The 26159-nt window shown below is 33.7% G+C and overlaps 4 protein-coding genes and 1 pseudogene across 4 annotated transcripts; 1 reads left to right on the forward strand and 4 right to left on the reverse strand.

The window, feature by feature from the left end:
* Window positions 1-1542: 1542 nt before the first annotated feature.
* On the reverse strand, window positions 1543-3403 carry LOC108859534 (ribonuclease 3-like protein 2). The gene is made up of 4 exons (XM_018633439.2): window positions 2971-3403; window positions 2679-2831; window positions 2208-2572; window positions 1543-2021 (listed from the first exon to the last, which is right to left on the reverse strand). The coding sequence occupies exons 1-4, from the start codon at window positions 3358-3360 to the stop codon at window positions 1841-1843; spliced, it is 1089 nt and encodes a 362-aa protein (XP_018488941.1). The 5' UTR covers window positions 3361-3403; the 3' UTR covers window positions 1543-1840.
* Window positions 3404-9007: 5604 nt separating this feature from the next.
* On the forward strand, window positions 9008-10920 carry LOC108805103 (uncharacterized). The gene is made up of 5 exons (XM_018577068.2): window positions 9008-9184; window positions 9450-9736; window positions 9850-9955; window positions 10244-10387; window positions 10524-10920. The coding sequence occupies exons 2-5, from the start codon at window positions 9459-9461 to the stop codon at window positions 10797-10799; spliced, it is 804 nt and encodes a 267-aa protein (XP_018432570.1). The 5' UTR covers window positions 9008-9184; window positions 9450-9458; the 3' UTR covers window positions 10800-10920.
* Window positions 10890-17268, reverse strand: LOC108805102 (1,4-alpha-glucan-branching enzyme 3, chloroplastic/amyloplastic). The gene is made up of 21 exons (XM_018577067.2): window positions 16888-17268; window positions 16626-16697; window positions 16482-16546; window positions 15721-16404; window positions 15474-15646; window positions 15296-15385; window positions 15050-15125; window positions 14849-14956; window positions 14494-14584; window positions 14264-14365; window positions 14073-14175; window positions 13489-13626; window positions 13334-13405; window positions 13135-13227; window positions 12691-12768; window positions 12511-12618; window positions 12069-12149; window positions 11660-11764; window positions 11472-11557; window positions 11318-11372; window positions 10890-11243 (listed from the first exon to the last, which is right to left on the reverse strand). The coding sequence occupies exons 1-21, from the start codon at window positions 17166-17168 to the stop codon at window positions 11211-11213; spliced, it is 2694 nt and encodes an 897-aa protein (XP_018432569.1). The 5' UTR covers window positions 17169-17268; the 3' UTR covers window positions 10890-11210.
* Window positions 17269-20320: 3052 nt separating this feature from the next.
* On the reverse strand, window positions 20321-20859 carry LOC108858128 (uncharacterized protein At4g04775-like; annotated as a pseudogene).
* A 216-nt stretch (window positions 20860-21075) lies between these two features.
* LOC108858129 (glutathione S-transferase T3-like) lies at window positions 21076-22019 on the reverse strand. The gene is made up of 2 exons (XM_056985628.1): window positions 21958-22019; window positions 21076-21871 (listed from the first exon to the last, which is right to left on the reverse strand). Exons 1-2 carry the CDS (start codon window positions 22017-22019, stop codon window positions 21076-21078), a joined length of 858 nt encoding a protein of 285 aa, XP_056841608.1.
* Between the last annotated feature and the right edge of the window lie 4140 nt (window positions 22020-26159).

Here is a 26159-nt window from a genome sequence, read left to right on the forward strand (position 1 = left end):
CCCAGCATGATGTGAAAATGAGTTGTCATTTTATTTCCCATATCAGATCAATAGTCCTCCTATTTTTTTTTTTTAAACTTTCAATGTTAAATTCTTATACAGTGTTGTTGCATCACTGCATGTAGTAAAAGAAAGGGAAATTTGATCACATGTAGATATAGATAACACAGACCAAAATTAAGTTTATACCCGTAACAACTAAGATGTTATGATATTTATATAATAATTGCTATCGTATCTTTACCCACTTTCACTTTTCCTTTTTAATTAATTTTATAAGTTTAAAAATTAAGTATTCAAAACTTTTTATTTACTTGTAAAAACATAAATTCTTTTGTATATGCCATGTTTTTTATTTTGTAGAACTAACATATATTTAAAAAATTAAATATGTACATCCATATTAAGATTTTGTTATATTATATTCTATTTACAAAACATAGAATATAATTGTAATTATACACTCTTTCTTTTGCTCAATTTCTGCTTTGCTCTCTTCCCTTGTTTCCCTCCCTTCTCTGTCTCTTTATAATATATAGTGTTAGAATAATGTATTGTTGTATTCTATTCTATAGTTATATTTCTGTTAAAAATGATATATTCCATATTGATATTATAAATATATCATATCTAATTGTTAAAACGATCTATTCTATATCGATATTATGTTAAAACGATATACTCAATAGTTGTATTTCTATTAAAACGATATATTTCTATATTGATATTATAAATAGAATAGTTTGTGACATACAAATGTTCATGCGCTAAGTTGGACACTAATGTCCATTTATGTGGTAAATTGACATAATTTCCAAGTTATGGATATATTGTTAATTCTTTGCGTATTATGGTAATACAAAAATTCTCCCTAAAAGAAACAAGTAAACATTTTTAATCAATGGAGTGATCAATTTGTATTGGTCGCTCTTATTATACTAAAAGGTTTAAGACTTTAAGCAATCATACAACAATTTTGCATAAAGAATGAGGACTTATCATCATAAAAATGTATGAACATATACATTACAGTAGATGAGCTGGAAGTGGCATTGAAGGAATATGGAATGGGAGACGACGCAACAATCAAAGAAGTTCTCTCAAATGTCGACTCTGATAACACAAGTAAAACATGTCCTCTTGTTCTTTCAAGAAAACTAGTCTTGATTCCATAATGTTTTGCTGGTCATGCATGATGGTAGAATCAACTATGAAGAATTCTGCGCCATGATGACAAGTGGAAATCCACAACAACAACAACAACCCCGACTATTCTAGGGGACATTGCTCAATATGATTCAAGTCTTTTTGTTTGTTTTTTCTTGTAATCCCAGAGATTCTCAAGATCAAGGGATAAACGGTTTGTATCCAATCAAGAGGAGCTGTTTTGATATTTATTCAGACAACGACCACATTAAAACAGGAAGATACTCAAAACTCTTAATGATTGTGTTTTGTACCATTCCTTAAGTGTTTTGTCCTTTGTGGGTTCTGTACCCCAGTACCAAGGCTGTTGTGATAAACAGAGGGAGAGAGGTTACATTCTTTTTAAATGACTATAAATATAACAGTGTATATTAAATTTCAAGGAAGATTTGAATCAAACCAAACTACAATTCTCGGACATTCCCATCAATTACTTCTGTAAACCACAAACCCCAAAACAGCAACAAAAACCAAACTAATACTACTACAACAATACACACAGACATTTGCCTGACACAAGACAAGAGGTCGTCTTCTTTTCTCCTCAACTATCACCCTAATAGAAGTTTTTCTTCTTCACCTGAATAACTTAGATTTGCACTTTTGCAACTTTGCAACATCAATCAAGAACTCATTAAAGATAATTGGATTTTCTTAGGGCTCTTATCATGTGGTAGGCTGACGAGTTTTCAGCTTTCTTTTTCCTGGATTCCTCATCCCCCTTTATATATAATGGACTCTCTTCACTAGGTATCTTTATTCTAGCTGAACACAAAAATCTCTTCCCATTAACCGACCCTCTTTCTTCCTCAACACTGAGAAAAAAAAGAGTTAGACACAGTAACAAAGTGTTTAAGCAACGGAAACTCTTATTGACTAGCAAACATGTTCTGCAACTATGGATTATCAAACATGCTCTGCTTTTCCCGTATATTAAAAACTCTAGAAAGACTAGAACTAGTCAAAGATTCATATCAATATTAGACTTTGGATCATGGTACCTGTAAATTGGTTTAGGCCACTTTTTCTTGGAGCAAATTTCATACAACTTCCTTTTAGCATCTTCAAGTTCAACCTCCACACTAGCCTCATCAATAACCATAGCAATAGGCGTACATTCAGAAAATTTCCTTACTGCTTCCTTAGCAGCGAGCAGCTTGGCGATATCTTTGTTCTCAGCACTTCCAGAACCAAACAACTCATCATCAAGATATACGCCAGCGACATTGCTTTTGCCTTCTTTCAAATACTTGATCTCAAGTCGCTTGTCGTGTTTATGACATAACTGGAAAATCATACTAATAGGCTGAGGTTCCCGCTGCAGTTCATCTAGTGTCCTTATAGGTTCCAAAAGACCCCTAAAGATCTGTAAATCGAAAGCCTTAACATTAAGCAATCAATGTCTAACTACCGTCTAGCTAGCGTATTATTGAACGTTTTAAGGATGATAGAAAGAGAGACAAGGCACAGACCACCCAGAATCTTTGCAGATCAAAGTTGACATCTATGTAAACAGCTCCTGCTATAGACTCCACGAGGTCAGCGAGAACTTTGGGAGCTTTCACTAATCCACCATAGTAGACTGAATCATCCTCTTTACACACAGCCTCTGAGAACTCTGTAACCTATCAAAACAACACCAAAGTAAACATATCATTCTGTTCCGACCAAAACAATCACTCTTGTATTCTGTTCCGACCAAAACAATCACTCTTGTTCCGACCAAAGTCAAGATTCAAAAAAATAGAACAAGATCTGGTTAACCTTTTCATCTAACGAAGGAGCATTGCGTCGGAGAAACCGGTACAGACCGTGTTTGAGTGCGACACGAGCGAACTTCTCGTTACTCACGTTGGCAGCTCTCAGCTGAGACAGCACGTGGGGTTCGAGGTTAGGGTAAGCGAGGTACAAGTAGTTCGTGAGGGCAGAGCTTATGGCGCTGTCACCTAACCACTCGAGCCTTTCGTAAGAAGGAAAGTCGACGCAAGATGTGTGCGTTAGCGCTTCCTCGAGAAGACTCTTGTTCGTGAAACTGTAGTTCACGATCTTCTCCACGGCTTGCAGAGACTCCATCTTCTCCGACGAAAGCGAATAGGATAAGTTAGAGGGAGTGATCGTAGGAGAGTTGAAATCCGGAAAGAGAAAGTGATCCATGGAGAGGGAAAGAATCTATAAAGCGAACTCCAAGCGACGCCAGTTCTTTTGCTTTCTCAATATTTTTAAATGTTTTTTTCCCAATTTAATTACTTTTGACTTTTCATCGACTAACAGAAAAACATTAAATACAAAAATAAAAGATTTTAAATAGAGTTGTTTACGTTCTAAGACACAATATGTCTTTTTCTATCACTTAAAGACACATAGCACATGTGAGACACTTTTTCTTGGAAGTATCTGAGTGCTAATGACATGCATACCCTTTAAGACATATCTAGTTAAATTGTGAAACAAAAAGAACGCTTTGGTTTCGTTCTGGATAAATATTAAATACATTAATTTGTTTTTTTTTCCTTTTAATATATTATTAAATAATTTTCCCACCTATGTATTTGTATAATGAATTTTTTGTTTTATAATAAACATTTAGCTTTTTTATTTGGTCCTATTAATTATAATATTTTTTCTTTATATTTTAACGTCCATATGTATATATTAAATTTGAACTTTTATAAAACTGAATTAAGTGGACGTATAGTATTATGGATAATATGTCGTGGACAGTGCAATGTGGACAGTGTTATTTCGACAAATGAATTGTGGATGGTATGTATGTGGAATGAAAGTATATGTTGGATTATATAAGTGATGACCATGATCTACTAAAATAATTAACCATTTAGAACAATAACATGAAAAGAATAGAAAAGCACACTAATGTAATTCTTGTAAAGAAGGGGAAACAAAAATAACCATTTAGGATATTTTTTGATATAACAAAACATAAACTGATGAAGTTGTTCATAGGCTAGTTGTGTGGACAAAAGAGATGTGGATATGAAAGTTGGGTGTGGACGAGTTGTGAACATGAGAGTTGGGTGTGGACGAGTTGGGGACACATGAATTGGGTGTGGACGAGTTGATACAACCTTAATTCTTCATATCCACCGCCGCATCCGCCATCACCGCTTCCAGTTCTTCACATCCACCGCCGCATCTGCCACCACATCCGCCATCACGCTGCATCCGCCATCACCAGTTCTTCACATCCTCCACCACTCTCATCCGTGAAGCTCTCCTCTTAACCAATCAATGCACATGGATCTCGATCAGAAAGAAGAAACTAAAGACAATATAAAACAATAAGATCTTAATTTAGAAAAGACTCATCAAATAACAGACACAATTTCATCACCGCAAGATAAAAGCTTTAAGCTTGGATAAAACACATCAAAACATACGTATTCAATTAAACACCACATGACTAAAGGTTCCAATTTTGAAAAGAAAAACTAATTATATAACTGATATAAGAACAATCATCAATGAACCATAAATCTTTAATTGCAAGAGACCTGTCAAAAAGAAAAAGAAGCAAAAAGATCTCACTTTGCTCTCAATAAATTAAGGTTCGTAACTCCTAGCCATCTAAAAAAAGAAAAGTGTTGCCTTTAATAATCAATCTCAAATCTTCTTAACTTTCAGAACATAATGGTCACATGAATCAAGATATCAGGAATAAGTTTTAGCATCATGTAATAGAGATTGAGATTTAATCGAAGATTAGTTTGTGAATTGAGACCATATCTGGAAAAATAATTTTTTCTGGGTTTGTTTTTTATTTTTAAAGTGTGGATGAAAGGAAAAGGTTTAGATTGGAGAGAAAGAAACTTTTGTTGGAAAAGGGAAACAAGAGTGAATTGTTTTTACAGGGTATATTGGTCTTTGAACAATAAGAAAGTGTGTGGCAAGTGATAAGTGTCGTATTGTGTTATTGTAAAGTCAAAAAGTGTCTATGAGTGTAATTTTTTCTTTTAAATATATGAGTCGTCGTCAGTGTTCTCAAAATGAAGCTGTAACCGAAGTTGAAACTGTTAGACTCGTACAAATCAAAATATGGTTCGACGGGGGTTTAACCGAATTAAATATTTTTTGAATAAAGATCTATTCAATCGAATTTAGTTAATTTTAATCATAAATTATATTTAAATAGTTTGTTAGTTGGTTTTGGCAAGTTTTATAAATATAACTGAATTTAATTACTAAAGATTTGCAGTATAATTAATTATGAAATAAAATTTAAATACAGAATAAAATTAAAATGAAATTTAAAATATAATTAATATTTTAATTTACATATTTATATTTTACTGTGAGTTATGAAACTTTTTTAAAAAATATTCCCTCCGTTTTCTTTTATAAGTTGTTTTAGAGGAATTTTTTTGTTCCAGATTATATGACGTTTTGGGTTTTCTATATAAAATTTATTAACAGTTAATGTTGTATGAACAATGATAATATGTCTTCTATTTTTCATTGATTGATTTGTGGTTATATAAATAATTAATATGTTTTTGTCTAGAAAATATAAGAAATTTATGTTTTTTTTAATTTATGTGTAAGATTCTAAAATGATTTATAAAAGAAAACGTAGGGAATATTAAATATAATAAAAGTTGATGTTTTATTTGTTTATAGTTATAAACTTATAGTAATTAAAAGAATAACTTTTAATAGTAAACTAGATTTTGACCCGCCCTTCAAAGGGCGGGTATATGTCTTGTTTTATATATTTTTAAAAAAATAATTTAATTTAATTTTTGTGTTTTATAATTATATTAGTGTTTAATATTAATTTAATTTAATATATTTTTGGTGACTATATTCAATATATCAAGTTGCATAACTATACATTTGTATCATATGCATTTCAGAAACCATTTTAAAACTTTATTCCTAAAGTTTGCAACATATTATATTTACTTGATAGTTACCTAACATAATTTAGTCAAGAATATTTATATCCCAATCGCCCTAAAAATAAAAGTCCCATATTCTATTAGGCATGATGTATATATTCGAATGGTTTTTAAATTAGTATATTCGAAACTAATATCAAACTCAACCCGCAACTAAAACCGAACAAATTTTTTTGAAAAATGTTTAAAGAAATATTTTTAACATATTCTGTTATATATATGTAGTTGGGTTAAAATGGTCTTCACTAACTTTAAGTAGAATCACATTTAATAAATATTTTATTCGAATAACCTATTTAAAACTCGTTAAACTAAATGAGTTCATATGAATATTTATTTCCATTAAAAATTCACTTAAACCAGTTAAACCCCGTCAATCATCAAATTAAATTTTATTAATAACCCACTTCCACCATTAATTAATATCAATATTAGTTAACTTTATTAGTTAACTTTTAAAGTTTCATAAGAAATATATTTCCATCGTTTATATATATTTCTGTTTTAATTTTAATATATATATATATATATATTCCAAAATATTAATATTTGTAAGCAAAACAATTTTGTGTTGTATATTCAAAGGACGGGTATATTTTTGTTTTATATTTTAGAAAAAAAATCATATTTGTGTCTTTAATCATATTATTTTTTGTAATAATATTGTGTAAAATATTTTTCTTAAATTACTAATAAAAAGGTTTAATAATTGTATCTATTCTATTAATTTTGCAGTTTGCCCTATTGATATATATTGGGTCCAATAAATATAAAACAAATTAAACAATCTGTACAACCATAATCATCTTCTAATAATCGATGCCTATTTTATAACTTCCACTACAATATTTTCGGCACCACTTCTTTTTTTACCTATATTAACCTGACAGTTATATATATTATATACAATAACAATTATTCATTTCTTTTCCTTTTGGGTTTATACCAAAATTGTGATCGCTAATCTATGTTTATTTATTAAAATATCAATGTGATATTATCATGTATTCGGTTACATTTTCTTTTTGTCAGTATTCCACCTAAATTAATTTCTTTAGTTTTTACATATTTCTTTTCATTTGACATACAAAATATCAAAAATAGTTTAGAGTATTTAAATTATTTTTGGAACAAATTAAGATTTATAACATCTAACAAATATTATCAAGACTTAAAAAATCATAAATATTTATATGTGTAATGTGAATAACAAATTAATTTCAAATTCAAAGTAAATCAAAAATAAAACATTATTAATATATTAACTGAAACAAAACTGAAAAACCTAACTTATTTAACAAAAACTATACAAAACAGGTTTTAGAAACATAATTAAGAACTAAAGGAAAAAAGTAAAAGTAAAATTTATCTATTAGTTCAACCAATGGTTTAATCGATAATTGGTTTCTGGGGTTTAACGAGTTTTAGCGGGTTTTATTAGGTTTTAAAAATATTAGTTTTTCTTCACAAAATCCAAACTTTATTTATCTTGGATCACCGGATTTATCAGTTTAACCGTGGGTCCGTATCAGTTTTCAAAACACTGAGTATGAAACTTTGGTTTTTGGTTGATTCCGAGTCGGGTCTTTTTGAGTACGAATATTCTTAACTAATTATGTTAAGTAACTACTAAGAAATATAATATGTTGTAAATTTTATGAATAAAATTTAAAAATTTTAAAATGGTTTCTGAAATGCATATGGCATAGGTGTATAATTATACAACTTGACATATTTAATATAGATACTAAAAAGATATTAAATTAAATTAATATATTACAAATATAATTTTAAAAACACACACAAATTTAAAACTTAAGTTTCTCAAAAAAAAACAAAAAATATACCCGTCTTTTAAAAAGGCGGGTCATAATCAATACTATTAAAATATGAAGATGTCCTGTTGATAATAGTTGGGTCCAATAAAAAAAATATCATTGCTATATATAACTGCTTATGTGTGTATATAACGTTATCTGGAAAAAAAGATAATTGTTCACGGTTACAAAACGTAAGATACAATAACTAACAATTTTTATAACTGCTTTTTTGGTAAAATCTAGAAAAAAATATACAATTCTTTTATATACACACGCATATAAATAACAAAAATATTTTCATAACCACTAATATCCTATTTTTTAAGCAATACGTACATAACAAATTCTATTTTCACAAAACCAAATATATCCTACTAAATTCTGATAGTATTGCATATTGAGATTATATTTACAAAATCAATTTGCGGGTGCAGGTTATAATTATTTTATGCGGGGTTGAGAATGGGTTGGTGGATTCTGGATCGCGGCTACCCGTCGATCCGTAAAGTATTTAAAAATAATAATTAAAAAGTAAATATTTTTTTTAAATACAGGAATTTGAAAATAATAATTTAAAATTTAAATCATGTATAAATTTTTTAATATAAATATATTTTTTATAATAACTAAATTAAATAATAATTTTTAAAATATATATAACCCGCAGATAACCACAAAATTAAGCGGAGCGGGTAAGGATACAAAATTATTTGTTTGCGGATTGTGCGAGTCATATTTTTTAACCAAAACAAAATTAAAATCCGCGGGTTGGCGGGTCAGCGCGGCGAGTTTGACCCGTAACCCAGTTTTAACTGTGCGTATATCAGATCAATTTTTAAATTGTTATTATTTAATAAAATATATTTTGATTAAAATTTATACACAAATATAATTACGAAAAATACAAATATAATCAGAAATAAAAACAAATATCAAAAATTAAATTTAAAACAAAAATAAATTCGATTTTTAATACTGCAAAATTAATAGAATAGATTATAAATAAATTCGATTTTTATCTATTCAATCTAAATATGTTCCCCGATTGAAGGTTTAATCTGACCGCCGGTTCCGTCTGGTTCAAAAACACTGGTCGTCGTCATTAAAAGGGCAATAAATAAAAATAAGCGGTTTAAACCCTAAACGGATTGTTGTCTTCCTCATTGCATCGTTGATGAGGTTGAGGTGTGTTCTCTGATGATATCTCGATTATAGTTCAGAGAAGATCGGTGGTGTTTCGAGGTTAGCCTCCTTCTCTGTTTTTTATCTAGCTATTCATTTAAAAGTTTTGATTTTGAGATTTTTTTTGTTTATTCATTTATAAAGATCGTTCCTTTGATGTCGTATAGCGACTTTTATCGCGTATTCACTCACAATCGTTATTTTCTAAATGGGTTTGCTGTAAAAGTTGGGGTTTTGAAGTTTTGTTTGAGTGGATCAGAGTGTGAACTTTGTTTTATGGGAAGCTGTGTTTGATTTTTTGTTGTTGTTGTTGTTGGGATTTTAGGTTTTGGTCATGGAGGGAGAAGAAAGTGTGTTGGATGCTATATATGAAGAAGATGACGGGTTTGATACCATGGAAGATGTTGATATGGTTGATGTGGAAGAAGGGGAGATTTTCGCAGAGCATGATTTACATTCTGGAGAGAGACATAATGGTGACGACAAGGATAAAGAAGGGATCTTGGGTACCAAGGATGGGCAGAATCAGCCAAACAAGAACAAGAGGAAGAAGAATAAGAAGAAGAAACGAAGGAATGGTCCTGTGATGGGCAAACCCATGGATTTAGACAGGTATCTATCTCTGAATCCTTTTTGTTCTTCTGTAACTCTTGCCTGATTTTTCGACCTCTTGTGTGATTTTTTTGAAGTTTTATGTTCATTTTGTTGGATATGGTTTGTGGCAGGTTTGTTAGGGATACTTGTAGACGCCTCAAGGAGAAGAAGTCTTACATGGTTTACACTGCTGTTGGGTGTCTTGGAATTCCTGCCTTGAGTGATCTTGTCAATGAGGTATTAATACGATATAACTTTACTTCAAGATGCTTTCTTTGCTATTTCAACTGGAATCATGTGATTTAAATTGACATATTGTGATTTCATTTCATCTATGACTATGAGCGAGATCAACAGTGTCAAACGAGAGATGACTGTCTATCCTATCAAACCACGCTTTGTGGATTCTCCTCTGTTGCTCGCTCTATTTGCTTGAACTTGGTTTTAAAGATTTATATTCCGGTTTGTCCTACTAAAGTTATTGAGATATGATTGGTGATGGCAAAATTTGTATGTTTGTCTCAGGTGGAAGCAATCGAGACATGTGGAGGTCAGGTGACTGCTGATGGCAGTAGGAAACGGTCAGGAGGTGGTGTGTTGTGGAACATCATCAAAGCGAGACAGCCCGCATCTTACAGAGAGATAATGAAAAAGACCAAGGAGTTTGAGGTTTGTTCTTGCCTATTGTCTTATCACAACATGCTTTGATATATATCGTGTTTCTTTAGCTTAACATTGTTATGCCATGTTTTCTTCACTACGCCTCTCACCTCTCTCTGTGTCTTAAACTATTCAAACATTGCAGAAGCAGTTTAGGTACCCAAACACAAGACCGAAGTTAGGGCCGAAAAGAGATGAGGGTAGCTCCTCCGAAGGACTTGCCTCTGCAAATGCATCTTCTGATGAAGCTCTGGGCACTGAGATGTGTGCTATGCCTGTAGCTGAGCAGACTGAATCCAACCCGCAGAAAAAAAGGAAGTCTGTTCATGAGAGGATCAGAGTTCCTGTTTCATATGATGACCTTTTCGGAGAAGTACCTGTGGATACTTCAGAAGCACAAGCACAAGACTCTTCTGTTTAAGTTCTTCACGTTATAACATGTTTGCCTTGGAATTTTTTTTTTGGACTGGGTAAACAATTATAAGTTTATATAACTAAGCAGCTGGGTTACTTGCGGAAAGCAAAGATTTTGTTGAGAAATATATTAACCGATCTATAATACCCACTACCAAAAGCTATCTACCTAAAAAAGTTACTACATAGGATCAGTCAAAGCCATACAATATTGATATGTTAAAGTTTCCGTAACATGCCGCTGGTTTAAAAGATTTGTTTTCTTGTTTCTTCATCTCTCATCTATGAAGGCCATTATTCTCAATTCCCATCACTGCTTGCAATGGCCATGTCTACATATCACCTCTCGTACTGACGTTGGGTTCAGAGCTAGCTTCAAACATGTTGGTGTTTGTATTCGCCATACATGGCGAGAGGATCATATTCGGAGAATCCGGGTCAACTTGTAAACCTGGATATATAAAAATGGAGTTTGAATATATGAACTTGTAAATGGTAAGTAACAGGGAGAAAGGGAGAGCTGACTTGTGCAGTCCTGCTAGGTAAAGACACCTCTAAGCAATTTCTTTGACCATCAATTCTGCAAAAACGTGGATTTGGTTCAGAATGATCAACAGACCACATCTTATTTCAATGAGAACTAGGACTTCTAGGAATAAACTATGTGAGAATTTAAAACCTCCTGCTAATCGAACGTTGAAGATACTGGTCCTGCTGTAGAAGTCCTTGACCCCCATATTTTGTTTCATCAGAGTTCAATATCATCTGCAGAATCCAGGTAATATTTTCAGGTGAAATGGAAAAAAAAAACTTATAGGCTCTTATTATGATGGATGAATATATATACAGAAAGGAAAAAAAACTTACGGTATATTCACCAGCTTCCTCTACGCCGACACCATACTTTTCATATGAATCCGATGGGTGGAAGTTAAAGATAAACAGGAAAGGACCCCTCGAGAATGAAATTACCTATAGATGATGAACAATACGTTGTAATCCTGATGCATATTTTTGGCACTCTCATTTTGCTATTGTTAATTTCTGATTTCGTAATTCTGTAAATGTGTTTAGAGAAACCTATCATCCGAGAGGGCAACTGGTTGTATTTCTTTTGTTGCCACTAGCTAGAAAATATATTGTATATAAAGAAGGCATATGCAAACACTAGCATGCCAGTGGGCGCTTTGAATTATATTATCTTCTGGTTCATACGCTACACCCAAACAATTTTTTTTAAGTAGAAAAAAAAGAAAGGAAAAGGAGTCAAAAATACCATATTTGTATCATTAACATGGTGGATGCTGGGTAGACCTCTTGAAAGGATGCCCTTGCTTTTATCCAAGTCCATTACGTCCTACAAATATAAAAAATAAGATCAGTAACTATGATGCATTTCTTCTGATCCAAGAGCAAATAGGGCTGCAACAATTTTCTACTCCTTACATGTATGAATGTACAATTTTAATAAGGATGTGTACATCTACAAGGAAGCAAGATATATATACAAAACTAGTTGCCATTGAGCATCATCGACAGTAAATCTTTTCAAGGTCAAGTTCTCGAGTATTAGTGATAACAATCATTCCACTCCTTCACAGACCAGTGCAGTATTGAATTGCTATGACATTTTACATACACAAGCAGTTTTCCAGAGAAAGTACCAGATTGATGGATTTGGAAGCAGTAGTTGTATAAAGAAGTGTGACGGAAGATACCTTGTCAAATGAAAACAACTGATGATGGATTCCACTTTCCAGCAGGTCCCAACGGCGGTTAGCCAGTGAAAACGAGAATTTATTGCTCTGTGTAGGAAACTCAACCCTCTGACACAAGCGTGATACGTCAGAAACATGACAGATTATAGTCTTTAGAACAGTGAGAACATGGAAAGTTACCTCAGGATGTCCAAATTCGTTTCCCATGAAGTTGAGGTAAGCACGGCCACCAATTGTAAACGTAAGAAGTCTAATCATCTGGTTTAAACAAAGATAAAAGAAACAAAGCTTTCAGATAAAATTTCTTTGGCTGGATGCAGTTCGTCTTAAGAGTTGGAATAAGACAATATTCTTCTCTTAATGAGAGCTGGATGCAGTTTAGAAGTAGGAGATATAAAAGCAGTAAACCTAGCGCAGAGAATATTTGAGGCAACAATATGCTTTGGTAAAAACAGAGGCTAGTAATTAGACAATCTTCCCGATTTCATCTTTTCACTTTTCAATGCAAAATTAAAGAGTAGGCATTCAGTCTCATCCTACAGTAGTTCTCATCACGAATAAGGATTATGCTAGGTTGTGGATGTAGTGTGTAAAGGAGTAGAAGATATCTAACGAAAGGGGTACCTTATGTAGTGAAACCCCCCTGTCTAGCAACTTTATCTCCTTTTGGACTCCACCAAGCAAGATTTCGGCGAATGAACGCCCTCCCGATATGGACTAGTGGGGGAAAGTAGAACACACAACAATGTCAATGCAACCTAAAAGTAAAGTGGTATAGTAGATAGCATAAAGGTTTAGACATCTAAAGTTGTAAAGTAAATACTTGGTTGTGACTTTCGGCATAGCTGAGCATCTTGTCCGTATACTCTTTGTTAGCCACCAATGTACTGACAATCTGCAGAACTGGCGAAACATCAGAAAAAATGGACCAAAGTCTTGTTCTGTCATATCTAACAATGAAACTTAAAAAGATAAGACCTTGCTCATGCTCCATTCACTATCCGGTACGCTGTCAAGGAGAGAAACCCACATTTCTGTCGCAGAAAGGTTCACATAATAATCAAACCCTAGTCCACCTTGAGAAACTGGCTCACACAACCCAGGGTAATATGTTGCCTAATAGCAAAAAGAAACTTCATTAAGTTTCACACTGATTGCATAATGGAACCCCAATGATGCAGATCAGCAGAAAAAAGAAAAAACTAAACAAACTTATTAATTTTGAACCACTGTACAGCTGAGATTCATAAAAGATAATTAGTCAGAAAACTGTTTTCACTGCCTATGGTCAACTTCATTGGACACACACAAGCCAGTCGACACAGTGGTCTGCTGTTATGGGTTGTACACGAGAAAACACATACATGCATGTTATCTTCTGCTCATCGATTTTCATTAAACTAGTAATTAAACAAAATTATGTGTTATCATTTTAAACAAAACTATGGCTTAACCTGAAACCAATGCCTAAGCGCCATATGCCCAAACTAACTATGCTTTAAATAAGGAACATTAAAATGATGTGTAACTTATTGACAAAAGAAGAATGATGTGTAGCTTACATCCTCAGCAATTGTTATTATATCTGGATGTAGATCGTGCAGGATTTCATTGGCCATAATGAGGTACATGAGAGCATCTCGGTCAACATACTGATTGCAATAGCTGCAGCAGGACAAACATCAACAATTTGACCAAACTGTCACCGAAATCCAAATTACACAAAGCATCTAAAGAAATGTAGATGTCTTACTCATCAAAACCGCTATTAAAGGGAGCAAAACCATTGTGCGTGTAGATCATCGAGGCAAGTGAGTGAAATTGGTAGCCATCAACTTGATACTCTGTGATCCACCTACAAAATCCAATTGCAACAGCAATCAGAGATTCCTATCCTAGAAGTGCAAGATACTTTTCTGCTAGACCAAAAGAGTGAGTACACCCAATACATCATTATTCACATAACAATGTGGTTGCCTTTACCAGTTCAGATTTGAAATGAGAAAATGAAAAACATCCAAGTCGCCGTATTTGAACATCCGTGTGCCCCAGTGTTTGTGATGCCCCCTTTTACCTATTTGCAAGATAAAAATTGGAACATGGTGTTTTAAGAAACGCAGTCATATTCAGCTATATACGAACATATTTGAGGGCATCTTTAGACTTCAAAAGAATATGAATATACTTTGGTTGTAGCACAATAACTATGTTGCTTACTTTCCAGTTACATAGCAATGACTAGGCCATCAACACATTAAACATTAAGGAATGCATGAGCTCTGTTTGAACATCCAAAGGCATGAAATATATTAAAGTAAATTGCCATTTAGAACATTACCATAATGAAAATAGCAATCGTTTGAACCATCAAAAAGCGAAAGCCCAACCATTTGATCAGCTGCTGCATAAGAATGCACAATGTCTAAGAAGACAAGGAGTCCTAGGCCTGTATGTACATTAGTTCAAATTTATTATATATATGCTTCATCAACAACATGTTTGACTCAAAGGTTCTGCAAGAGACGCGAGAAATACTTACCATGTGCTTCATCAACTAATCGTTTGAAGTCATCTGGGGTTCCAAATCGGCTACTGACAGCAAAGAAATTAGTAACCTGAAATGGTGATGGATAGAAATTATGGAAAATGAGGAAATAAACCTTCAAAAAGCTTTCATGCACAACAGAAAACGAAGCCAAAGATGATGTATAAATCAGCAGTTGCCCTATTAGGATAAAATCAGTCAATAAAAGATAAGCTAAAGAGAGGTGTTTAGCATGCTGACCCTATAACCGACGGTATAATAATCCTTGTGCTCAGGGATACCAATCAACTGGATTGCATTGTATCCTGCTCTTTTCACATGAGGGAGGACCTGATGTTTCATAAGACACAGAAAGACTTAAGATATGTGCATAACAAGATTGCATTTGCAAGAATACAATGGACGCACTAGGAGGTACCTTGTTGGTAAATTCTTCGAAAGATGAGATTTTCGCCTCAGACCCACTGATTCCAACATGACATTCATATATGCGCAAGGACTTTGGTTTGTCTGGCTTGGAGTGTTTCCACTTGTATGCAGATTCAGGAGAAGGTTCCCAGTGAATGGCATAAGCTTGCTTTCCCTCATCCTCTGTTTAGAGATCAGTGGCTCAATGCTACATTATCAACAACATAACAAATAAAGATGGCAGACGCTATCAATACCTGGTTGCACATACGTAGCCCAAGCAGGGACCCGTTCAAGCGGTCCATCAGGAGTATTGAAATACAATCTATACTTGCTTCCATGTGGAACAGCAGGAATGTATTTATTCAACCACGCCTTCCTTCCTTTACGCGTCTCTAACCAATAAGGAATCGGAGGTGACTTCTCATAAAACTTCTTAGTCCATTCCGGAGATGTCACGACGTTATAGATATCATATGGTTTGCCTCGACCGTCATCAATGATGTCGCATGGAGGTAGATTACTTGGTGGATCATTCTTATGCTCCTCTTTGTACTGCTTGTACCTCGTCTCTGCATCCGGTATATCTCCTAGATCCTCTAACGTCTGTGGACTGTTGGGACCAAACAGCTGCTCGTATAGTTTTGCAGGAACTTCATAACGGTTCTTAATGAACCGGTCCTCACCAGGCTCCCAATACTCATCGTTAGCTTTCTGGAAAACCTCTTCAGCTGTTACACCGCTGTCACCTTTATCATAGTCATCGACGTAGTTATACTGCTGGAAGTATAGTTCTTCTGGCTCTTCGCCTTCTCTCAACTTATCTTCGAGAATGATGAACCAATACCCGTAGTCATCATGGCCAAACAGTCCTTCTCTGGCGGAGTTTTCAGTTGGAGACCATCCGTTGAAATCTCCAATAATAGCACCATAGCGAGCACCTGGTGTTAAGAGTTAAGTTAGAGTATTATTATCAAGTAAAGAAACTGAGTAATGAAGTTGTTGTCAGAGACAGAACCTGGACCCCAGTCCATGAAATCAACACGGTGCTCCATGTGTCTATGCATCCCAAGTAACTCAAACCTACAAAAGAGTAGAGAAGAATGATATTCATTAGACAACACCCATCTTGGTAGCTAATAGTAAGTGTGATACTATATACCCTGAAGCAAGATCTCTGAGATCGAAGTGACGCTTGAGAATCTCATCTTTAAGGTCTTTTAAAGCTTTATGCCTACAAAAGGAACAGGCTTTTTTTATATTAGATAACTGTAGCAAAGATTACAGCTTTGAAACTCGTTCTTCTCTGTTTTATAAGTGTTAGCAAAGAGATAAAGTTTCGAACTTTATAGAAAGGTTACAACTTTTGAACTCTTTCTTCTACCATTTTGTGATCAAAGTTGAGATTTTTTTTTATTTTAAACCTTTCTCGGAGAAACTGAGCGAAGATTCTGTCAGCGATTCCGAGTTTGGTGAGGAACCCAACTGGGTTTACTCCTGACTCGGCGTCGCTAGTAGTGCTCTGACTCTGACTCTTCTTCTTCTTTTGCTGTTGCTGGCGTGGTTGGTCAGCGGCGAAGCACGTGACTTTCACCTTGATTTTTCTGGGGAAGTTGAGTCCGGCGGCTCCCAGGCGCGTCTTCTCGGGAACGAAACGGTTGTTTGGGTAGAAAGAAAAGCTGGTTTGATTAGAGAGGGAAACCATTGTTCGGTTTGGTGCCAGAGAGAGAGCGAGCGAGAGAGATTTGTTTAATATACACACACACTCACTCTCAGGGTTTAAGATAAGAGGTTTCTTGAGGAGTCGACTCTTGATGAGCACGAGTTCACTCGCCCTTTGGATTTTTTTTTCTCCTGGATTTGAATTGAACCAAACCGAATGCAATGTAAAACCGGTTCAATCTTACAAACCGATTGATGGGAACACCGAACGTGGATTAAGTTGGGGTTATTGGTTCTAGTATTTTAATAGATTTAGAAATCTATGGAGAATTTAGAAATTTTCAATAAATTCATTGATTTTAAAATCAAAAAAGTATATTTCAGAATCAATGATATATATTCTAAAATCAAAGTGATATAGATTTAAAAATCAAAACAAGTGGATTTGTGATAAGTTTAGCCTTATAATAAAATAAAAATATAAAAAGCCAAAACATATGTTTTCCCATTTCACATATCATATATTATTTTATAATATAAAGAAGAGCTTATAGTTTATTTAGAAATTTGTTAAATACGTCTATCTCTGGTTTGAGATATTGAGGAGGACGACAAATGCTTCGAACTGGAATGACTAGCTAGTTATTATAGTCTGGAATTTTCTTGCAATAACTAGCTATTTAGATCCTAGTTATATTATTATGTTGCATTAGTAACCATTTGATCTAGTACACCGGCAAAGTGTCAATCCACGTCTATAAAACAAAAAATAAAATAAAAAATAGAAAAACTCGGAGAAAACCAATAAAACAAATCCACTCAAAATGACAAGGTATAACATGATATTTGCCCCTTTGTATTTTACTCTTAAAGTCACTTATAAATCTAACCAAATCCAAATCTAAATCAAATATTTAAAGAAATCCCTACTATTGAATAACACTTGATTTTAAAATTTATTTTAAAATCACAGAACTAATAACACCTGATTTGAATATATATTCAAAATCATATAACCAATAACACTAGATTTAATTTGGATTTTCAAATCCATTAAAATGTACAAACCAATTACACCTCCTAAGAACCTTGTATAATGATGTTAGGTGTATTTTACTAATATAATGATGTTAAGAGACAAAGTGTAGAGACACATAAAAATGAGTACATTATTGCTAGGACTTGTAGTTGTATCTTAAGAATTATTTTTTTCAAAATATTTATTTAAAATTAATATTAAACAGTAGAATAAAAAACAGGAAAAAAAATAGAAACTTGGAAAAAGAAAAAAAATTACAAAAAAGAAATATTAAGGAAACCAACATTTTATTGAATTCATAAAAACTAAAACATCATATCTAATTTTCAAGATGTCCAAACATTTCCCATATATTTTCAATCAAATCTTGTTTTAATTGGTGATGAATATGTGGATCCTTGACTTCTTCGCGACGACCATCCACAATAGGTTGTTTTGTAGACTTTTTAACGGTAAATGTAAATTCTTCATCTTGAAATTCTTCAACAGTGTCTGAATCCCGTTCATCTTCGACAATCATATTATAGAGTATGAGACAAGCTTTCATAATATTTTTAATTTTTTTGTTATCCCATAAATTAGATGGATTTCTAACAACGGCAAACCTAGCTTGTAGGACTCCAAAGGCACGCTCAACATCTTTTCGAACGGATTCTTGTTTTTTAGCAAATAAAGAATTTTTCGGACCCTGTGGTAGTGTGATAGATTGAATAAAAGTTGCCCATTTTGGATAAATACCATCCGTCAGATAGTAAGCCAAATTGTACTCCCTTCCGTTGACATATAAGTTTACTTCCGGAGCTATCCCGTTAATAATGTCATCAAAAACAGGTGATCGATCAAGAATATTAAGATCGTTCATGGTACCTGGAGCTCCAAAAAAAACGTGCCATATCCAGAGGTCATATGAAGCAACCGCCTCCAACACTAATGTTGGTTTTCCGGTTCCGCGTGAATACATTCCTTTCCAAGTGCTGGGGCAATTCTTCCACTTCCAATGCATACAGTCGATGCTTCCAACCATCCCGGGAAATCCACGTTCTTCACCAATTTGGAGTAGTCTTTGAAGATCCTCCGGTGTGGGTTGTCTGAGGTATTGATCGCCAAACAAGTGGATTATTGCGGCGGTAAAATGGTGCAAACATTTAGCAGCTGTTGTTTCACCAAGTCGTACATATTCGTCAACTGTATCAGCTCCACCACCATACGCCAATTGACGAATAGCTGCGGTACATTTCTGGAGCGGAGATAGACTCGACCTACCGACTGCATCTTGTGTTGGTCGAAAATACTCTACTTCTGTAGAGAGACGATGCACAATACTCAAGAACAAAGACTTGTTCATTCGAAAACGTCGCCTGAATAAATTGTGCGGGTATGTCGGAGTTTCGCTAAAATAATCATTCCAAAGCCTGGTGTTGCCATCTTCCCGGTTTCTCTCGATAAAAATTCGTTTTTCCGCTCTTTTGGTTCTGGAATAGGATTGTTGGTAAAAAATTCCTCGAACGGAACTTCTAAATCTGCATCGTCATTTATGTTGTAATGATAATGGTAATGGGAAGAAGATGCCATTTAAGTGGAGAAAAAATGTATGAGTAAAAGATGGGGGATTTGTGTATTTGTAAACACACGGCATTTGTCATATTTATAGCTTAAGTATGAGATAGTCATCTTGATGTTGGGAAAATCCCGTGATGATGGTTCTTGTGATATTTTAGACTCAAACAAAAACATGTGATTGTTAGTTAAAATAGTAGTATGCATGTGATCTTTTTACACTCGTGTTGTAACCATAACACGTAGAGAAAAGGCATGTGATCTTTTTACACTTGCTAGTGTACCAACCACACGTAGAGAAAAGGCATGTGATACAAAAGATACAAGTTGAAATAAAAACATACATGTTACTACAAGTACAAGATACAAGTTCATACAAGTTTAATACAAGATACAAGTTCATACAAGTTTAATACAAGATACAAGTTCATACAAGTACATGTTAACATACAAGTTCACAAGATACTACAAGTTCATTACAAGATACTAGAAGTTACTACAAGTGCAAGATACTAGAAGTTACACTAAAAACCGAGTACAAGTTTAAACCGAGTACAAGTTAAACAAGACATACAACAAGCAGTAGCTTATGACCAGCACTACTTCAAGATAATCACCATCCCTATTATCACTAACACAACAAGCATAGCACCTAGAACGAGTTCAAAGCGTTTCCCAATTCTCTCAAGCCTCACCAACTTCTGCTCTGTCTCGTTATGCAGTAGCTTAGCCTCATCAAGCTGAGTTTCGTAGTCACTCAGAAATGAGAGATAATCAACCTTATCACTGAGCTGCTGACACAGTGTGGATATGGCTCTGATCTCCTCTGTAGCCGCCACATCCCACCACTTCCAGACATGGCAGTCTCCGTCGTCTCTGTTCGCACAGGTGTAGAACCTCCTCCCAGGATCAGTTGCTGTGTAGGAAGTGGCGGTATGTGGTTCACCACCACAGTAGCACTCTTTCGGGAAGCCAAACTCTACTTCAGGCTGGGGGGGTACTGACGCCGCGCTGCATCAATCTCAGCTTGGTCGAGGAGTATATCAGCCTCTGTTTCGCTGTACCCACTATCGGCGTCGGCGTCGTTGTCATAATAATCCTCTGACCATGATGGCTGCGTATAGCTGTAGTTTCCCATTTTCCTTTAACCTGCAATGAAAAGAACAACACACTATTTTATTTCATATATTTAAAAGCACATATATTTCAAACATATATTTATATGGATAGTAGAGAACAGGGAACACACGATTTTATTTCATAAAGTAGACAAGGGAGTTCAAACATTAAAAGCATAGTTCAAAGAAAACAGAAAATTCAAATAAAACAACAAGTTAACACATATGATTCATAGTTAGAAATACTGGGCAAGCAGTTTATCCTTGACTATTTCTTCAGCCTCCGTGAGTGACTCCTTCTTAGCAAGGAGAGTGTCAAGTATGGAGAGCTTGCATAGTTTCTCCTTCTGAGCTAGATCAACCATCTTCAGGCTGCACATGTCCTTATACTCCTCAAAAGACTTCCCTTTAGCATTGTTCCTTCTTGCTTTTGCCGCCTTTATACCTTCAGGGCGCTTCTCATGTTCATCAACACTGGCACTGGCACTGGCACTGGCAGTGGCACTCGAAGCTTGTGGATGGACGTCAGTTGTTTTCCTCTTACCAGTAGCATTTGTGTTGAGACACATCCATTTCTGTTCATACCTCAAGATACACCAAGCATGCTCTAGAGTAAACTTGGTGTTATAGTCCTTGAAGTAGATCACATGAGCCTCCTTTAACACGTCGTTCTCATTCTGCCCGCTTGTTTGTCGTCTCTCTGCAGCAGCGTAAGCTCCACAGAACTTGTTCACCTTCCCATTGATCTTTGACCACCTCTGCTTTAGATTCTTATGAGAGCTCGCACCACCACTCTGGGTAACGTGAGGACTTGCTGCGTAGTATGCTTCAACTCGTCTCCAGAAGGTGCCCATCTTTTGCTCGTTTGCAACTATGGGGTCCTTAGAAGTGTTTAGCCAGGCGCTAATCAGAACCTCATCATCCGCTGGCGTCCATTTCTTTCTCTCCCGAGCCACCGGCGGTGTGTCTTCAGTTACAGCTGGAGCCTCTGAGTGTTGGGAACTGAAAGGAGGGATGTCGGGTTCTCCAACACTAGAGGGAAAACTTTCAAAAGGAAAGTTTTGAAAGTTTTCTTGAGAGAAAACTACATTTTCTCCTTGACTGGTTAGAAGCCCTACGTAATTACTACGATATTGGTATATGGATTCGTTGAATCCATGTCAGGATTCGTTGAATCCATAGCAGTTTTTTTTAAAGAAGAGAGAAAGAGGAGTAAGGATATTAGCTACATAAGGATGGGATTTTATAGTTCAATAATGCTTTATTACAAGTAATATGTGACAACCACCAAACCATTATCTACCAAGGTCTAATCGTGAGTTATTACCATTAACAACTACACTACTTATTACACAACAAACACCTACAATCGTGAGTTATTATAAACAAACTACTAACCTACAAGTGATTTTTAGTTACAAGTAACTAAACAAACAATCGTTAGCATTAACTAATAAGTAACTACAAACTACAAGTGATTTTTAGTTACTACTCTACAAGTGACTACTACAAACTACAACCTACAAGTGAATTTTAGTTACAACCTACAAGTGATTTTTTAGTTACAACCTACAACTAAAATTAACTACTCTACAAGTAACTAGGTGACCACAACATCCCAACTAAAACGAGCTACTCTATGATCAAAAGCTACAACAATTTAAACCAACAATGAAACTACAACAAGCTTTTAACAAATCACAACAATGAAACCAACATGATCAAAAGCTTTTTAACAAATCACAACAATGAAACCGAGTACTCTATATAACCAATCACAAAAATTAAAACCGACTACTCTATCAACCATATTTTTTCTTAGATCAAGTACACAATTATTACCCAAATTTTAGCAAAAATATTACACACTTATCAGATTCCACAATTATCAGATTCCACATCACAACAGTTAAACCAACAATTGAAACCGATCAATGTAAAAGTTAAACCAACAATTGAAACCGGAATCAACTAGCAACAACAACAGATGCGGAGGAGATAGATCGACGTACCTATTTTTCTGTCTCAGTCGAGAGAATCGATGTCGAGAATCGGAGAAGGATCCACCGCGATGTTTGTCTGAGTCGAGAGAGAGATGCAGGAGCCCACGTCGTTGATTCGCCGTGGAACACGCCGTCGGCAGAGAGAGAGCGGAGAGAACACAGAGAATCGCCAAGGGAGTCGCCTTTGAGAAGAGAGAGCGGAGAGAACAAGATAGGTTTGTCAAACGACAAAGTTCTTTTGCCCTAATTGCTCTGTCCAATCTCATGCTGACACATGTCTGAAGGACCAGCCCAATTTGTATCCAAACCAAGGACGTTGTGCGATGTCTCTTAGCTTAATTCACCATTTTTCATTTATTTTTAGCCCAAAAACATAAGGACCAGGGCTTTAGAGCCCGCGATAAGCATGCTCTCAGGGTTTAAGATAAGAGGTTTCTTGAGGAGTCGACTCTTGATGAGCACGAGTTCACTCGCCCTTTGGATTTTTTTTCTCCTGGATTTGAATTGAACCAAACCGAGTGCAATGTAAAACCGGTTCAATCTTACAAACCGATTGATGGGAACACCGAACGTGGATTAAGTGGGGGTTATTGGTTCTAGTATTTTAATAGATTTAGAAATCCATGGAGAATTTAGAAATTTTCAATAAATTCATTGATTTTAAAATCAAAAAAGTATATTTCAGAATCAATGATATATATTCTAAAATCAAAGTGATATAGATTTAAAAATCAAAACAAGTGGATTTGTGATAAGTTTAGCCTTATAATAAAATAAAAATATAAAAAGCCAAAACATATGTTTTCCCATTTCACATATCATATATTATTTTATAATATAAAGAAGAGCTTATAGTTTATTTAGAAATTTGTTAAATACGTCTATCTCTGGTTTGAGATATTGAGGAGGACGACAAATGCTTCGAACTGGAATGACTAGCTAGTTATTATAGTCTGGAATTTTCTTGCAATAACTAGCTATTTAGATCCTAGTTATATTATTATGTTGCATTAGTAACCATTTGATCTAGTACACCGGCAAAGTGTCAATCCACGTCTATAAAACAAAAAATAAAATAAAAAATAGAAAGACTCGGAGAAAACCAATAAAACAAATCCACTCAAAATGACAAGGTATAACATGATATTTGCCCCTTTGTATTTTACTCTTAAAATCACTTATAAATCTAACCAAATCCAAATCTAAATCAAATATTTAAAGAAATCCCTACTATTGAATAACACTTGATTTTAAAATTTATTTTAAAATCACAGAACTAATAACACCTGATTTGAATATATATTCAAAATCATATAACCAATAATACTAGATTTAATTTGGATTTTCAAATCCATTAAAATGTACAAACCAATAACACCTCCTAAGAATTTTTTTTTTGTGGACTAAGAATTTCATAAAGTCTTAGAACATAAGTGGGGCTTATTGGATTAGACATTCGAAAGAATTCTGGTTTTTTAACAAATACTAGATTTTGATCCGCGCTTTTAAAGCGCGGGATTATTTCTGTTAACGAATTTGTTAGTCCTTTTTTCACTAAAATCTTTAGGCATGAGCATCTGGTTTTCGATTCAGTTCAATTATTTTTTTCTTAGTTTTCGGTTAGGTTCTGGTTCGGTTATTGTTTTTGAATTTTTTCGGTTGAAGAGATAAAGGAACCGTTATGTATGTATGAATTTGTGTTTCATTTTGGTTTGGTTATTTTAAATTTAGATTTGGTTTGGATAACAAATTTAGGAATCCAATAAAATTCGAGTTTAATTCGATTCTGGTTCTGGTTTGGTTCTATTTTTGGATAATTTTGAGTATTACGGGTAAAAATCACATTTTAAGGATTTTTCTAAAATATTAGATAACTCGTATAATTTTAAATTTTTGGATAAAAAAAATATTCGGGTGGTTCAGTTTTATTAGGGAATTAGAATAGTTTCAAATATTTGGAATAAAAAGTAATATTATAAAGCGGGGTTTTTGGGTAGTTCATTTATAAATAGTTATTTATAATATTTGATAATTTACAAAATGAAATAAAATATAATAGTTTTAAGTATATAAATTGTATTTTGGATTGTTTTATTTTCGGTTTGGTTTCAATTTTTCTGTTCCAAAAATATAAAAACTGTTCAGATATTGGTGAGTTTAATCAATTTTTCTGTTCCAAAAGACCATAATCTAGAGCTGACCTTAAAGCGACAACTCCAATAACTTCCATAACGTAAATGACGAAACCTAGAGCTGACCTTTTTGATTAAATGATTATATATATTCATTTGAGGTAAATGACGAAATTTGATTGGTATAACTTATTTCCATATATTTTAAACTAAAAAAGGTAATGGCAAAGTTTGTAAATAACTTAGAGATTCTACTTTAATAGTATAGATTACGGTATTTCATCAATAATATTTATCAAGAATTATTCTAAACTATCTAAAAAATGATTTGTAGTTAAAGTTCAGTTAGAAAAAAGACCATCTAATCTATACTATTATTTGCGAAGTAATTTTTTGCAATCGAGCTCTCACGTTAAAAGTTAGAGTGGTTAATATCGATATTACCCTTAATGAATTTTATGTATAATTAATTACATAATCAAAAACGAAATTTTATTATTAATATTAATTTTTTTTTAAAGTAAGATAATTCTTATGTAATCTGTTGTTATCTTAAAATATTTTTCAATTATAAAAGAAGTTAAAAGTAAGATATAAAACAATCTATAATAATTAAGTGGTTAAAATCAATATTACCTTTAATGAATTTTATATATAATTAAATATATAATTAAAAACGATTTTATTAATATTATTAGAATTTTTTAAATAAGATAATAGTTATATATTGTGTTGTTATCTTAAATTTTATTTTTTCAATTATAAAAGATAAAAAATAATATATAAATGATTTATAATTAAATATTAACCAACTAAAACCATTGTGTATAAATATATCTTCTAGAATATTTCTAATATGTGAATGTTTTCTTTTACAATATTAACACAATTATAAATATATATTTTTAATGAAATGTTTTTGCCATATATATATAATTTGATGTTTAATTTTTGAAAATATAAATAATAAATTATCATATTACTTTTTAAATTAATAAAATAAAAATATTAAATATTTGTAAAATGGTCAAGCCCGCACGTGCGGGCAAAACATCTAGTGAGATGGTTTTTCACAAAAATAAAAAAGGATTTCATCTTTTTCGTTTTATCGTCGGCTAAAAAATACAAACTCTGTAATCTCATCAAGCTGCCACCACCACCGGCACCGGCTGTCGTCATCCCTGA

Source organism: Raphanus sativus, chromosome 5 (assembly GCF_000801105.2).
Source record: "Raphanus sativus cultivar WK10039 chromosome 5, ASM80110v3, whole genome shotgun sequence".
Lineage (NCBI taxonomy): Eukaryota > Viridiplantae > Streptophyta > Magnoliopsida > Brassicales > Brassicaceae > Raphanus > Raphanus sativus.

Coding starts and splice junctions, on each gene's coding strand:
- LOC108805102 (XM_018577067.2), bottom strand. CDS start 17,168: ATGGTTTCCCTCTCTAATCAAACCAGCTTTTCTTTCTACCCAAACAAC. Junction 16,698..16,887: donor GCTCAGTTTCTCCGAGAAAG/GTTTAAAATAAA, acceptor TTCCTTTTGTAG/GCATAAAGCTTTAAAAGACC. Junction 15,126..15,295: donor ATTATACCGTCGGTTATAGG/GTCAGCATGCTA, acceptor TCACCATTTCAG/GTTACTAATTTCTTTGCTGT.
- LOC108858129 (XM_056985628.1), bottom strand. CDS start 22,019: ATGGATTCAACGAATCCTGACATGGATTCAACGAATCCATATACCAAT. Junction 21,872..21,957: donor ACCAATATCGTAGTAATTAC/GTAGGGCTTCTA, acceptor TTTTCCCTCTAG/TGTTGGAGAACCCGACATCC.
- LOC108859534 (XM_018633439.2), bottom strand. CDS start 3,360: ATGGATCACTTTCTCTTTCCGGATTTCAACTCTCCTACGATCACTCCC. Junction 2,832..2,970: donor CTCCTTCGTTAGATGAAAAG/GTTAACCAGATC, acceptor TTGTTTTGATAG/GTTACAGAGTTCTCAGAGGC. Junction 2,022..2,207: donor TGGCCTAAACCAATTTACAG/GTACCATGATCC, acceptor TTTTTTTCTCAG/TGTTGAGGAAGAAAGAGGGT.
- LOC108805103 (XM_018577068.2), top strand. CDS start 9,459: ATGGAGGGAGAAGAAAGTGTGTTGGATGCTATATATGAAGAAGATGAC. Junction 9,956..10,243: donor TGAGTGATCTTGTCAATGAG/GTATTAATACGA, acceptor TGTTTGTCTCAG/GTGGAAGCAATCGAGACATG. Junction 10,388..10,523: donor AAAAGACCAAGGAGTTTGAG/GTTTGTTCTTGC, acceptor CAAACATTGCAG/AAGCAGTTTAGGTACCCAAA.